The sequence below is a fragment of the Balaenoptera physalus genome (assembly GCF_965194825.1).
Source record: "Balaenoptera physalus genome assembly, chromosome: X".
Taxonomy (NCBI): Eukaryota; Metazoa; Chordata; class Mammalia; order Artiodactyla; family Balaenopteridae; genus Balaenoptera; species Balaenoptera physalus.
In genome coordinates, this window is record NC_138903.1 from 6,168,282 (window position 1) to 6,185,108 (window position 16,827).

The 16,827-nt window shown below is 41.1% G+C and overlaps 1 protein-coding gene across 1 annotated transcript in view; it reads right to left on the reverse strand.

Annotated features, from left to right (window-relative positions):
- The window catches only part of LOC309652442 (anosmin-1-like), a 189,124-nt gene that overhangs the window by 138,337 nt on the left and 33,960 nt on the right, over positions 1–16,827 (reverse strand). The window contains exon 2 of the mRNA XM_082446234.1: positions 13,077–13,124. Coding sequence (XP_082302360.1) covers positions 13,077–13,124 — 48 coding nt within the window. The remainder of the gene's footprint in view (positions 1–13,076; positions 13,125–16,827) is intronic.

The following is a 16,827-nucleotide window of genomic DNA, read 5'->3' on the forward strand; positions in this document are numbered from 1 at the left end:
CCCAAACCAGACAAAGACATTACAAGAAAGCTGTAGAAAATTCTCTCTCATGAACATAGATGCAGAAAGCCTCAAGAAAATATTAGCAAACCAAATCCAAAAATGTATAAAAAGAATTCACAACATTTGACCAACAGGAATTTATCCCAGCATTGAATGCAATGCTGGTTCAACATTCAAAACTCAATTAATGTAATCCATAATGATAAGAGGCTAAAAAACAAAAATCACATGATTATATTAATAGATGCAGGAAAATCATTTAACAAAATCTGACACTCATTCATGATAAAGACTTTCAGTAAATCAGGAATAAAGGGAAACTTTCTCAACTTGATAAAGACTATCTACAAAAGTACCTACAGCAATCATCAGACTTAACGGTGAGAAACCTGAACCTACCCTGGACCAGCAACACCAGAATCCACTGGAAGTCTCTTAGAAACACGGGATCTCAAACCCCAGCCCAGACCTACTGAAGCAGAATCTTTGGAGCTGGGACCCAGGAATCTGTACTTGAGCAAGCTCACCAGGAGACGCTTAATCATGCTAATGTTTGAGAAGCATTGCTCTAAGAAGTTGGGAGCCATAAAATAGTAGAAAGAGGGAGAAAATAGAGGCCATGAGACTAGTATATTTCAAGGACGATACACATGTGAGTTATAGCAGAAAGGATGGCAAATTAGCTTGAGGCATGAAACTGAAGAACTTTGCAGAAGGATGGGTATATAAAGGTAAAGGAGAGGATGGCACTAAGGAGCATTGTGAGTTTTTAGGTTGAGTGACTGAGTGAATATCCACGTTTTTAATTACTATAGAGAATCCAGGGTGAGGGACAGGTTTGGAGAAGGCAAATAGGCAACTTGGTCCAGGTCACAGAGCTTGTAAGTCACACCCTCAGCCCTGGAACCCAAAGACCAGACTCTCCACATGACGCTCACCACCTCTCATGCAAAGGGCAGAAGAAATGTGTCTCAGTGAGGACTAAGCAACTTAAAGGGTTTTTAAAGGACCATAAATCAGAAATGATCAGTATGGAGCTGAATCCACATCTCAGGATAGAAATAATGGCAGTGGTTTGTGCACGTATAGATGGAGGAATATCAGGAAGAATGAGGCAAGTAAAGAAGTGACATTTCATTGGCCAAAATTGAAGTTCTCATTCTGCCTTCCAAATATCAGAGAGCAAATGCGACTGTCCCATTTCCACTGGATTTTGGTGATTCAGAAAGACAGCCTTCACCTCTATACATTAAGTGTCTTAAGGCTTGATTTATGCTACTATAAATGCATTGTTGATACCATCTTAGAGGTCCAAGGAGAATGCAGGCAACCTAGCTTTGCCTTCGTCCTGAGCAAGACACAACCTCTCAGCAGAACGACAGCTACTGTGATAACACGGGGGATTCCAGCACAGTGGCTCACAGAGGCCTGGAGATGTGACTCTCCCAACCTAGGTTATTTTTTCCTCCCCAATACTGTCCCCTGACTGAGCAGAAAATGATTTAGAAGTCACATAGAAAAGCCTCCGAGTGTTTGTAATTCAACGTTCCATCAGAGTTCACTTCTCCTTATAATATTCTCCATTACCAGTTGGAAAACAAAAGTTCTAAGGAGTCTCATTGTCTTTTTGTCTCCCAATGACAAAGAAACGAAATAAACATACACAGGATGCAGACAACAAAAGGAGAGGATGGAGCAGAGAAGGAGCAGCATTCCAGCGTTTTAAAACACAGCAGATCAACATGTTTGCTGCAAATTTGCCCCAGGTCTTGAAATTAGGCTTCTTGGTGATCGGAACACTTTTCGATGCAACTTCACCCAGTACTTTGGGGATGGCCAAGATTTACAGTTGATTAGCCCGCATAGTTCAGCTTCTTTCTCAAAAGCTTCTAGGAAGGGATTATTTCTGTGCCCAAAGAGCCCCAGAGAATAGGGAGGGCGGCTCGCGGCCATAATGTGAATTCCCCGGACTCCGTACACTGTGCTCATTGAAGCAGATAAAGCAAAGTTAAAGAAGCATTTAGTTCTTCAGAATGCCAGCCTTAATAAGTATCTTTTTGTGGAAGGATTTAGGAGGAGGGGAGGGTTTACCCTTAGTGCAGGCATTATTTCCTCATACAAAAAGGGAAAATGTGCATACAGTTGGATGTAAAAAGCCAAAAACGCACATGCCCCCCCTCGCTCCCCAAGGAAAAGATGCTGAACACACACTCGCAAACGCCAGAGCATGAATCTTCACAGCTTAATAGTCCCGAAGCCATTATGCAGCTTCTCTTGGGAAAGGCGGCTCATTCATCTGCAGCCGCCCAAGTTCATCCTTGCAGCTGTGAGAACCGGGAGGCGCGCAGCCCTCCAGAGCCCCACCTTCATCAGCAGGCGGACTCCACAAGAGCCGCATCCCGTCTGGAGGAAGAGCGGGCAGCTCCCCGGCGCCTCTCCACACAGCTGCCATCAAGGCACGTGGGAAACGTCCACGAAAGGCTGAACCGGCCACATCTGCAGGCGGCCGAACACCCAGTGACCTCTGCTTGCAGAGCGCAAGGCCCGTCCTGGCCCAGGCAGCTTCCACGGTTCTCATTCCCTATGTGGAATTTGACGCAGAATCAGTCCCTCGTAATTACTTAAAACGCCCGGTGTTTAATAAGGCAATGCCATGCGATCCCAGTTTTCTAACCACCAGCACACGTCTCCCCTTCAGCTCCGCCTTACCGCGACCTGTCTTCCAACACGAAAATACATCAACATCTATGTGAACTGAGCTACTGACGTAAGGAAAAGCACATGGAGATGCACACGCTGTAGCTTGAGTGGGATTTCTGCTGTAGCTAAAGAAGGTGAAATGCCCAGTTCATCCACATCTATTATTCTGTGCCTAAAATTTTCAAGAGAAATTCCCATAACCTAAGGCAGACTGGGAAGGTTCTTCATAGACATCAACATTTGCTACTCTAATAGATACTATAATAGAGAGAAAGAAGAAAAGAAGGAAAGAAAAAAGGAAGGGAGGGAGGGAGAGAGAGAGAAAAAGTAAGTAAAGAGAAAGAAAAGGGAAAGGGAGGGAGGGAGGGAGGAGAGCCATCTTTACAAAGTGCACATTTTAAGTCATTGCCTCCCCCATGCGAATGGAAAATGAACTCACCCACATTGGTAGCTCTGCTCTGAAAAGACCCAGTTGAGAGAAGTTCTTTCTTTATTGTGTGGTTTTAAAGACTATTCTTTGACCTCTGCTATTTATGACTTAAGATCTGTGAAGACAGGGCCAAACCCCTTTGGCTCGAAAAGGCGCTCACAAACAAAAGCTTTTCACCTTTGTTCCACTTACCTCATTCCCCCTCAGAACACGTCCATACGCACCCCCTGGTTTCACAACTTAAACTGCATTTTCTTCTTTCTTTTGCCCAGTCACAGCCATTACCTAACTGACAAGTGGCCACCTTCGCTCCTTTCCAAGGAGTGAAGCCCTAGTCGTCAGCACCAGCTGAAAGAGCTCTGCTAGGAATATAGATGTCTTGTCATCTCACCTCAGTGAACCATGAAACTGTGGATAAAATGGTTCAGGAAACTAAACAACGCACCAGGCAACTGCAGCCACAATGGGGCATTTCTCTAGTTATTTGTAATTTTAGGGATTTATGGATTTATCTATTGCCTTTCTCACTCCTAAAAGGATTCAAGACAATTTACAAAGGTCCATAGGATACAGCTAGAAAACAAATCTTACGTGTGTGTGATAAAAACAAGATAAAGGAAAATAAAAACTGGAGCCAGGGATAAAGCTACTTCCCATATACACGGGATAAATTTCAGTAACCTTGTTAAAGTAGGTGATTTTGTTTATCATTCAGCTTTCTAACAGTCAGTTCTAAGGGGAAAACACAGTGTCCACAGTTTCTAAGGGACGCATAACTAGTACTGATAAAGTGAACACAATGAACGCTTTCCCAAGTTTTCTCCTAAAGATGGCATGGAATAACAGACCGATGTCCTTGGCAAGTTCCTCAGAGTGGCCTCGGTGACTGGGCTTGTGAGATAGTTTCTGAGAATATTACACGTGCTGCATTGCAGCAACATGGGATTCAGTAAATGTCATTTGTTAAAGGACAATTTTGAGATTGTGAAAGAACATAGTTAGTCCTGTAATGGAGGCATGGATTGTACAGCATCTGGAAACTATATATCTATCAGGCATGTATAAATATTGTTTCTCTCTGGTGCCTTTTGGAACTGCAAGGATACAAAAGGTTTGATAGTCTAGCTCTTGGCAAGTACCAGGAGAGCAGCGGCTTGCTGATACGTCACTGTCATTTCACAGCCAGCAGAACTGCTGTTAGCTCTGACATCCACAGCAAAAATTACAGATCCTAACGAGGATGACTGAATAAAAATGTCATCCTAACTCTGCCTACACACGCATCAAAGAAGAGGAAGGGAGTACTTGATAAAGATCCTCCTTAGGAAAAATTTTCTCTTCCAAGCCAGAAGAAAACAAAAGGTACAAACTCACTGGTAGATCCCATGCACAGCTACGGTAATTTTAGGCTGAAAAAGAGTTTAGAACAAATGCCCAGCTTAGCCATTAAACATACACACACACACACACACACACACACACACACACACACTTCATATTATAACCAAGCAGCACCCTATGGGACCTTCCCAGGACAGACCATCCCCCCATGTCCTCTGCATTCCTCTTGTGTGTAGAAAAACTTTAGCCTCCTAGGCTTTCCCTGAGTTCCAAAGAACAAATTTCATCTGAGAAGTGAAAAATGCAGAAACAAAGGAAAACAGTCAAGCAAGACAAAATAATAGTAGTTTAGCCATTAAACAAAATCAAGGACGTTTGTTTCCTTCTCAAGGGCTATAGATAATATTCTGAGCCATGTCCTTGGGCTGTTTTGGAGATAGTGAAACCCCCACCAGGTGGAAGAAGTTAACTTCATGTTGATCACAAGCATGTTGACCACAAGCACGTTGACCCCAGACCAGCTGGAACCAGAAGGTTGATGACGTTGACTCCCAAAATACCACCAGGTTACCTCACCACCAATCAATCAAAATTATGTCCACAAGCTGATCATGCACCTGCAACCCTTCTCCTCACCGAGTCATTAAAAACCTTTCCCTGAAAGCCATTAGGGAGTTTGGGTCTTTTGAGCACGAGCTGCCCATACTCCTTTCTTGGCCTTGCCATCAACACTACACTTTCCTTCACCACAACCCAGGGTCAGTAGAGTGGGTTTACTGCATGGGCGATCAGACCCAAGTTTGGTTCAGTAACAACATCACCCAAAGAACATCATGCTTTGAGCAATGAATCTTACAGAAAGTCCTATGACCCCAAATATTAGAAAACAAATATACTAAGGTAATTGAATGTGATTATTTATAGGATGAAGGAAGTTCTTCCACATCAAATAGATAATAAGTGAGAAATCTTAAGAAAAATTAATTTTTCAAATAATTAGCCTATATTCCTTCTTTAGGCAAATTAGACACAAGAGCATCTCCTAGTAAAGAGAGTGTCAGCTAGTAAAAACAGAGTTGAAATTAATACCTAGGTTTATTTCCCTATAACAACTGCTCTTTTACAAACATAGAGCAATAATCTTTCCAAGACAGACCGTGTACCAACACATATTAGGCTTCTAAGAGGAATTCCTGTGTATATTAGGTAGAACAACTTGACCCTCATGTCAAGGATTACCTACAGGATGGGGTCACAATCATGAACATAGAAAAGCAAATGCTGACCCCCCACTAAATTCAAGAGAGAGTTTTCACCTCAGTGGAGACTACTTCTCCTTGGAGAAGGCAGGGCAACTCAGCACAATGACGTATTCAGTGCCCACAAATTCTGCCCTCCCCGGCTTATTGAAGTCCAGGTCTGTCTTCTTTGTAAAACATAACCATTCCCATCCCTCAATCGACACTGGTGCTCTTTGCCAGTTGCCAGCTCAAACCCAACATCTTCAAGCAATCGGAGCTCATCCAGGCTCCTCTGTGTGCCTTCTGATGAATACATTACAACTTCAAAACGTCTGTCAGACCATAATCACCATGTGACGCATCCTGACGTAGACGTGTTTCATATGTTCAAAATGCATTCCCTTTCTAAAGCCAGCTTTCAGGAACCCTTCCTCAGTCATGAACCAAATAAGAGATTTCGTTTGCATATTCTTTCATCAGATGGAAGGAGAAATTAATAGGAAGAGCTGAGGAAGGGGTGAGGATAAAGACTTACACAGAGGTGCTTTTTCCCCTCCACATGTCTTTGAAGTTTACAGCAGGTGGAAGTCTTTCACATCCGTAAAAACCGATATGGAAAATCAGAAACACGTTGGGCTATTAACATGTCACATGTTGGATTTAAATCCAAATAAGAACCTGTTCTTTTCCTTAAATATTGATTGTGCTATGAGCCTGGCCAAGTTTTGCAAGTTATTGCAGCACACAGGCTAGTTTCCAGGCTAAAAAAACCCTGGAATGTTCCAGCTACTGATGGCTAATGATCGCCCCAAAGCACACTAATATGTTTGATAAAAGTTCCCAGCGTGAGGGCAGAAAACACTTACCATAAGAATGACAGTGTGAGGGAAAGCAAATCAGTGACACCAGTTCAGGCTGCCTTCCGTGCTGAAGGCTCCAATTAGAGCTGTGAGCTTGCATTCCAGGAGGCGGTGACAGATGGCAAATCTCTCATTGTTAAAATCATCAACTCACCGATCCACCTGCCTGAGCCCTAGCAGGGACCCTGCTGGGAGCCTTCGCTGATTCTCACAAACCTCAGCACTTACCACTTCAGAAATGAAGTTTTGAAACTAGGTGTTCATTTAGCTCCCCCATTTGTAAGTTCTTTTTGTTTTTATCTGTTGTTCCACATTCTCTCACTTTGTTCTTTCTTTTTTCTCCATTTCTGCCTTCACCTCAGAGACGATACCGACTTGAATGTTCCCCTACAGTGACACTGGATGGAGTACTTGAGAATGTAGCTACACATGGACCCCTAACTCAAGGTTGCTGACGATGTGATTTTTCAGCTGCATGGAGACCAGGAAATCCAAGAGCTCAGGTCTCCCGGAGGAGAGACTTCATCTCTTGGTAAGCACAAAAGCACATAATGGTCTTTGGGGTACTTAAAATTATGCCATTTACTGGCATGATGTTATAGGATAGTCTAACAAATGTGCATTTGACAATTTTTACTCATCATGCTAGTACAATATTGCATGTACAGACTGGTATTTCAAAAGAACACTAGCCAAACTTTCACACACCTCACAATTTTTCATATGCATTCCATACACATTTTAATTCCACTGGTTTAAGGAAATAGAATATTTCTCTTCTCTTCCTAGATTATCACATCCCATTTACTTAGAAATAATATCATGATCATTACTTATGGAAATAATAACATTGGTATCCAAAATAAAGGGAATTAATTATAACATTGGAGAAGTTTTCTACTCCTCCAGTGGCACAAACCTACAACTTCTCTTGACAATCAATGTCAATGGTGGCTTTGCCTGTGAAATAATTGGTACCTCCCAAAAGATATCAGTATGTTGGACAAGAGGTGCTCAGTATACATCAACTTTGTCCTTGAAGTTGATTACACAAAATCAGGGAAAACTGTATGAATATCAGTAAGTAGTACAATAGACTTTAAATGTTTTAAAGGATATAAAACAACTGAAATTTCAAACTGCTGTATACTAGAATATTACAAAAAATAAACTGTTCAACTTTGGTTCTTTGGGTGTTTGGACATAGTGCGTTTCCATGGGTGCCTGAGTTTTCGTTTTCCTCCTTAAGATGTATTTTCCTGGGGCTCTATGGATTTACAGTCATTATCACATAAATCATACAAAGCATCTAACACAACACAAAAACCTTCAACAGTCACATTCAGTCATGTTTCTGGGGTTTGACCTTTATCCAATAAATTTCACAGATGTCAAATGAAACTGTCCAAATGTTCGTACAAGCAAAACCAATCTTCCTCACCTCTAAATTTGGCTCTGAATAAACCTGGAAAATCACTAAGAATCTGGAGTTATAGCCCTTATAAGAACCAAACTCCCACCGAGATCAAAGCAACATGCCACCGCACCAAGATTGAGCCCTAAATTACTGCTTTTCAACTCAAATCCTCACAACCAAATGGGAAACAAAAGTCAAGTGAGTGAGTTATAACACCCAAAAGGAGAAGGACGAGCACGCCTGCTCCCCAGACAGGGGTGGGTGTCAACAAGAATGCCATTCTTAGATACAATGTTTAGAAAGGTAACTGAGCAGCGTAAGGGCAAAGGATGCTTATTTTATAAAGTAAATGCATGACTCGCATGCAAATATCAAATGAACAAGTGTCAAAGATTTAACTCGTGAAATGCTGCAAGAACCAGTAATATGTTACATGTGGTTCAAAGGAGAAATCCAAGAAATACAAATATAAATATATTCACACACAAAAACAAACGCTAGAATGGATTTACAACTAGATGCAAAATGGTCTATTGATGGGGGAAGCATCAATTGCAATACACTGCACACAACCATTTGCATTTCCATGGACAAGATTCATCTGCATTATTATCAGCTTTCTACATTTACAGAGTAAGAAAATAGCTCAAAGATGATGAACAATGCAGATAACCTGCAAGGGTGCAAGAGAGGGGACATCCAGCCATCTTTCTGCCCACCTTGAAGTGCTCCACAATTTTTACTGGCTCTAATAATCGCGTTTTAACACTGAATTTTCAAAAGTTAATTGTGATTTGATGTCTTCTTACTGTTGTTTACCATTCCTTCGTTCATTCAACAAAGCCTCGAAAGCTGACCAACAACGTTCCACACAGGAGGCTAGAAACTGCCCATTTTTTAGTTTGAATACATCAAGATATGTCTTTGTATTGAGAGACAAATGCAACTTTACTGTTTTGTTTTTGACTGCTTTTGCATATGTGAATGCAATGGCAAACTCTGGCAAATGGGCAAATCCAACCTGGCACTTGTTTGTGTACAGCCAGCGGGCAAAGAATGGTTCTTACATTTTTTAATGGTTGGGAAAGATAATAAAATTTCATGACATGAACATTACATGAAATTCAAATTCCAGTGTCCAAACATAAAGCTTTATTGGAACACAGCCACTGTCCTTTGTTTAGGTACTATCTATCACTGATTTCATGCTGCAGTGGCCACATGAGTAGTTGCCACAGAGACTTTATGGGCTACAAAGATGGAAATATTTACTATCTGGCCTTTTACAGAAATTGTATATGATGTGGACTTCCCTGGTGGTGCAGTGGTTAAGAATTCGCCTGCCCATGCAGGGGACATGGGTTTGAGCCCTGGTCCCAGAAGATCCCACATGCCATGGAACAACTAAGCCCGTGTGCCACAACTACTGAGCCTGCGTTCTAGAGCCCACGAGCCACAGCTACTGAGCCCGCGTGCCACAACTACTGAAGCCCGCGTGCCTAGAGCCTGTGCTCCGCAACAAGAGAAGCCACCTCAATGAGAAGCCCGCGCACCTCAACGAAGAGTAGCCCCCGCTCACCGCAACTAGAGAAAGCCCTCGCGCAGCAACGAAGACCCAACGCAGCCAAAAAATAAATAAATAAATAAATAAATTTATTTAAAAAAAGAAATGGTATATGATGAGCATTAGAATTCCTAACATATAATGAGCCCCTGAAAAGGTGCTTGGCGCATACCACATGCTCGGTAAATTATATGTTTATTCTCCTTCATATAAGAAAGTAAAACTGCTGAGAATAGGAGTGGTTCTTCAATTCCTTTATAACCCACAAAATGCACAGACCAGGGTTTTTCAACCTCCCTCGGCACTACTGAGCTTGGAGCTTCTTCACTGTGAGGGCGTCCTGTGCATTGTAGTTTGTCAGCATTCCTGACCTCCACCCACTAGATGCCAGTAGTGACAACCAAAAATGTCTCCCGCCATTGCCAAACGTCCCCTTGGGAGCAGAATCGCTCCAGCTTGAGAACCACTGGCCTCAAACCGTGCAGGACAGTAAGTCACTGCTCTGCATCATCTAGGAGCTAAATGATGCTAAAGACCCCTGACTTCACAGTACTGGCTTCATTATAGGAGGAAGATTTTCCTAATTAATAATAAATAATCATGATAAGTTACATGGACACAAAATGGATTATAACCTTTCTCCTGAAGGTAATACAGTAATGATGTACTTTGGGGGAGGAAGGAAATGTTCCCTATGGACTTCATTCATGGATTCATTCACAAATATTTGGTGAGCAACTACGCTGTGCCAAACACCATTCTAGGCTTGAAAATACCACAATGAACAAAGAGAACTCAGTCGATGCCCCTCGGAGCTTACTTTCTGGTGAAGGAGACAGACTCTCAGAGATAAAGGAACAACTATATAATGTCGTGTGGGTACAATACGGCCGAGGAAGTGTGTAAATGGGTGGGAGGTGACCTGGGAGGGCAAGGCTGAGAAGGTGGCATTTGTGCTGAGACATGACTGGGGTGCGGTGAGCTGGGTGACTGCGGAAGGAGCCTTCTGGTGGAGGGAAAAGCAGGCTTGATGGGGGTAAAGCAGAGGAGAAAGTTGGAGAGAGAGCACAGGCAGACAAGACAGGGCCGATGTTTTAGACTGAGTGAGGTAGGAAGATATGAAAAGGTGTGAGGCAGACAGCAGCAAGATTCAGCTTGTATGTTTAAAGGGTCTTTCCAGCAGCCACGTGGGTAGAGTAGAAGCTGGGAGACCCAAGAGGATGCTCCTGGATTGGTCCAGGCAAGAGATGATGGCAGATTGGACAAGGCAGGCAGTTAGATGGAAAGAAGAACTCACCTTCTGGAGGGATCCTGAAGGTGATGGGCTTTGCAAACACAACCAGAACTAATTAGAAAGTGTGTACTTTCTATAAAATATTACGTAAACTTTATCTTTTAACAGATATTCAGAAAAATTATATCATCAGCATTACTTCTTGATTTGGTGAGGTGTTTTTACTCTTCTGTCCCAATATTTGCTCAAAACGGTTTTTCAAGTTGTTGGTCTCTATACAACACAGCCCAGGAGACGGCATTCCAAACTTTAGTTCACCTCTACTGATTTGCTGAGTGATTCCAGGATATTATCCAATATGTATGTGCCTGAATTTCCCCATGTGTAAAATGGAGTTACCACCGCTCACCCTTCACCTCATTAACCTAAAAAGCAAAGGAAAAGCCTACACAATGCTTCATGAATCTCAGAAGAAGTGCAAACTGTAATTATCTGCAAATGTATCCCATGGTGATAATATCCAAAAGAGATGAACTTTGATTAACATGTAAGATTCATCCCCAAGGATTCAGACTAAAGACAACCCTTAAATTTATGTTGGCTTTGTACTATATTCCAAAGTTTCTGTTGAAGTTATCTATGACTTATTGATTCATTTTTGCTTTCAGGCAAAAGGAATTGAGTTCTTTTCTTGTCAAGTTCAGTCTCTCGTGTCAGCCTTGATCATTCAATTACAAAATATGGTTTAACAATCTGTATTCCCTAGGGCTGCAATGTTCTTTAATTAGGATATTTTAAAAGCAGTTTAAATGAACGTGTCCCATTCAAATTTCAAGTGTGTAAAAAAAAATTAATTTCTTGATGGCATAAGGAGCAAAGAGGTGCTTATGAGAAATAATACTGATACAACAAGTTATCATTCATGTAATACCCAACTAACAAAACTGGACAAAAACACTACTTATGAAATCTAGTCAGTCTCATAGCCATACATTCATATATATATATATATATATATATACACACACACACACACACATATATATATATCCTCTCCTGCAGTGATGACATAAAAAAATTACCCAGAACACCAACTGAAGAACAATTAATATAATAGATAACCAGAAAATACCTTATCAGAGCAAATATGTATGATATTATATAAAAAGAGTAAAAGGATCATAAACCAGACATTTCATTTCTGCCCAGGATCTAGAGAGTCAGAACTAAGCAAAGTTTATTTTCACCAAATTATTTCACATTCACAGAATAATTCTGTTCTGTTTTTAATAACGTTCATGCGGATTAAATGACACAACGCATGCATGAATGTCAGAATGTATCATTATAGTGAAGTTTTAGGTTTAGGAACATTATTCTACAATCATTTACTTTGAGATAATTTGTTTGAAAGACCTTTGAAACTAATAATGTTCTTCATAAATATGCTGTTTCATATTATTGTGTATTGCTCAGGCGAAATTTTGGTTGTAAAATAAAGGAATGCTTCAATTTTCGGTCTAATACTCGTAACCATGAAAGAAATCTCATCAAACACTATTACAATCCCAAAGTACTGCAGTATTTATAGCAAGTTTAAACTTTATTCACTTATATAATCTGAATATAAAACCAACTTTGAGACTGGAGCTAAAGCATATATATACATATATACTCTCTATATACACATATAAATATATTTAAAGATGGTGATGTTTCGAGACTGAGGTAAGAAATCTATGCTATGAAACATATGAATGAGTATAATGATAGCTTTGGAGCATGTGTGTGCAACAAGAAATACTCAAAGATAGAAAAGAGACTGCTTAGTTAAAGAATCAGATTAGTGAACGAGCAATTCCCACACATAAACACAATAAACGCATACAAAACAACTTAGGTGTAAGTAGAATGCATTAAATCTTCTCGTGCAATCAGAAGATGTTTTCTCCTTAAAAATACTTTTGATTGAAATAATTAGAGAATAAAGAGAGAAATAAGGTAGTATACAGAAATGTTGACACATGTATCTTGATTGCGGTGGTGGCTACACTAACTAAATCCATACATGTGATAAAATCTCATAGAACTATATACATACCTTGTACCAAGGCAATTTTCTGCTTGTGATATTGTTCTACATATACGTAAAGGGTAACCACTGGTGGGAAATGAATGAAGAGTACATGTGATTTCTCTGTACTAGCTTGGCAACGTCCTGTGACTCTACAGTTGTTACAAAATGAAATGTTTTTTAAAATACTGATACAGTTGTAGGGAACGTACCTTAGAACATTGCTTGTGATTCTGGCACCAAACCAGGGAACCGTTGTTCTGCAAAAAGAAAAAGAAATATTGACTCATTAAATAATTTTCTATTTGGAATCTACATACACCTGTGTGTATTAATATAATTTTAAAATACTTGCATTAATGAAAGACTAATTTTGCCACCCTGATATATGTCTCTCTTCCTAAAATGGGAAATCATTTTTTGCCCTTGACTTTATGAAACAAATACATATAAAATAATGAAGATTTCAACGTGTTTCAAAAGGAAAAGTGTCTGAGCCACCTCTCGGGTGTGCTGAGCAACGGAATACAGACCAACAGGAAAATGAATGCTAGACGGTTCTTCCATAGTAAGCAGCTGTGGTAAATTTACAAGTTGGCATCCTGGAGGCTTTCAATTTTAACCAATTCAGTAATAATTGTTTGAGCCTGGAAGTCAAATCCCATGGGAAAAACCTCCTCTTTCCCTTTCACTGGGATGTGTGACTCTGGACAAGGGACTTACTATGTCTGTCCCTCAGTGTATCTGTCTGTAAAGCATAAGGACAATATCTCCTGCATGAGGTCAGTGGGATAACTAAGTCAGACACAATCCACTTCACACAGCTTGACAGTTACTCAACACGTACCAAATACTAGGACTAGGATTTATTTGTTCATTAAAATTTATTTTATTGAAGTATAGTTGATTTACAATGTTGTGTTAATTTCTGCTGTCCAGCAAAGTGATTCAGTTATATAAATATATACATTCTTTTTCATATTCTTTTCCATTATGGTTTATCACAAGATATTGAATAGAGTTCCCTGTGCTCTACAGTAGGACCTTGTTGTTCATCCATTCTCTATATACAATAGTTTGCATCTCTTAACCCCAAACTGCCAATCCTTCCCGTCCCCAACCCCCCTCCCGCTTGGCAACGACAAGTGTGTTCTCTATGCCTGTGAGTCTATTTCTGTGTTGTAGGTAAGTTCATTTGTGTCACATTTTAGATTCTACATATAAGTGATATCCTGTGATATTTGCCTTTGACTAACTTCACTTAGTATCATAATCTCTAGGTCCATCCATGTTGCTGCAAATGGCATTGTTTCCTTCTTTTTTATGGCTGAGTAGTATTCCATTGTATATATGTACCACATCTTCCTTATCCATTCATCTGTCGATGAACACTTAGGTTGCTCCCATGTCTTGGCTATTGTAAATAGTGCTGCAATGAAGATAGGGGTGTGTGTATCTTTTTGAATATAGTTTTGTAGGACTATGATTTATTATCCCTAGTATTTGAATTTCTACTTGAAACTTGTCTTTCCACATGACTAAAATTTTGGTGATGGTTGGACTGTGATATTTACATCAGATTGTTCTACGCTGGGGTGGTTGTAACAGATAACAGAAACAGTCACCCAAAAATTAAGATGCTGTGGCCTCTTGTTCTTTGAAGTTCAAGGTTGGGTATGAGATGAAGTAGTCCATTTCCTATGTATGAATGCCTACACTTATAATTTTAAGAACATCGGTATGAATAGAACAGCATCACCTTTGCTTGCAGTTAAAAGAACATTGAACCAATAATGTATCTTTTGAAAAATACTCTTATTACACGTTTATTGATACATAATTCACAAACACAAAAGTTAATCATATAACTCAGTGGTTTTCAGAAGAAAGGCTGTGTGACCATCACCACTAATTTCTGAACTTTCTCATCAGCCCTGACAGAAAGCAGTACCCAACAGCAGTCCTTCCACCCAGGTCCTGGTCACCACGAACGTACTTTCTTTCTCTATACATTTACCTACTCTGGACACTTCTCATAAACGGAATCATACAATACGTAGTCTTCTGTGTCTGGCTTCTTTCATTTCATAATGTTTTACATTATGTTAGGTGATATGGTATTTTTGCTTCACCCATATTGTCACGTATGTCAATACGTCATTCTTGTTCGTTGTCACCTTCCATTGTACGGATATTTGCTCCTCCATTCACAATCATGTCTCTTAATAATGCAGGATTCCCAAAACCACTGGGTAGATCTCAACTGTTTAGGATTAGAAATTTTCCTCTCCTATCTAAACATCACTCGGCTATAGATCTCAGTCCCACAGTAAGGCTTTAGCTATTAAATCTCTGCACCATACGGCCCTTTCTCCTTTACAGTCTTAACTCCCCAAAATTGCTGAACATACCTGCAATTTAGATAATCTGGTATCAACCTACTCATCCCCTTCTTAAGGTCCGCACATCCTCAGGGGACCCTCATCTCTCTCTACGTATCAATGTTCATCAGTCCGACAAACAAGGGCTGAAGCTGGAGCAGTACATGAACAGCCTGGGCTGAGGTTAAGTATGATCTTTGGCAGGGTTGACATCAGAGAAATAATTAGATTGGGCAGAGGCCAAAGCTGGACAAACAGTGGACATGGTTTAATTACTGGAAATGATGTGTTAGTAAAAAGGGTGCAAGAAAGAGGGCATTATGGGCAAATTGGTGTTTCAGAAAAGGAGCCCTTGGCCTGGTGACAAACTCAAAGTTCACAGTGGGGTTAGGCAGACTGAGCTGTCGGTCATAAACAGGGTGACAACTGCAACAAAAAGCAGGGGCCAGACGTTGAGGAGTATATTATCACAGGAAAGCTGACAGCAGGGTTCAGGCACTTTGGAGAACATCCGCCCTCATTGTCTTTTCCCGGAAGGGTCTTTGGTCCATGCGGGGTTGGGTCCTGCTGGGACTTCCGAGGACCATGTCTGTCAGAGAACATCCCGGCCCCAACTTGAGTGCTCTGTGCTCACATCCCAGAGATGGGAACCAGTGAGATTCCTTCTAAAGAGACGCAGGGCTGAAGTGAATGGACGCCAATCTAAGAGACTAGGTCAGGGCCAGATCCTGACGACCTTCTGCCTCCTCGTGTCAGGTCAGAGGGTCCTGCTCCTTGCTCTGGGAACCTTGACCTCGGACCAGCTTCCACCTCCTTCCCCTCCAGGTCTTCCTTTTCCTGGACAGATGGGCAGGACCTCTGGAGGTCTGCCTCTGCTGCATTTGCTGCACTGCTCTTGAGAGATGTATCACACACACCCTCTCCTGCTGTAGGATCTGTTTTCTTTGATCTAAGCCTTAGCTCCTCAACTAGAGCGTGGTCCAGCAGACCGGCCTTCCTGTTTGCTGTGTGCTTCAAAGTTTCACACTAGCAGCTGGACCAGCTCCTGGTTCTCACAGAGGTGGCCTCCATCAAAGGCCACGCAAAGGTGACTGGGCCTGCAAAAGTAGGCGTGGCAACTGCTGCCTGCCCCCAATTAGTGGCTGACAAAAATATTACCAGTGGGGTAATATGCCACTGACCTGATTATTATCGATAAATATTATCATGATTACATGACTAGCCACATCTGTATAGCAGGCACTTGCTCTGGTGTTGGACATATTCAGCCCCACATAATCATCCCATATACGACACAAGTTTCATTTACCCATTTTCTACTTAAGAAACTGGGAGTCAAAGACGGCAACTAAAATATGGACATCCTGAAGCCAGTGGTTAAACTCAACTGTGAGTGCCCCAGTGAGGAAAGCTGAGTGAGACACAGGGTGAGATTTACAGTGGGCTGTGAAGGAATCTCCGGGTTTATAATCTTGGAAGGAGAGTAGAATTGGTCCAGACAGTCCTGAACGCTGTAAGCTCAGGGAATAGCAGATCGGATGAATGGGCTGGAGCAGACAATAGGAGAGGAAGCTGGCTGAAT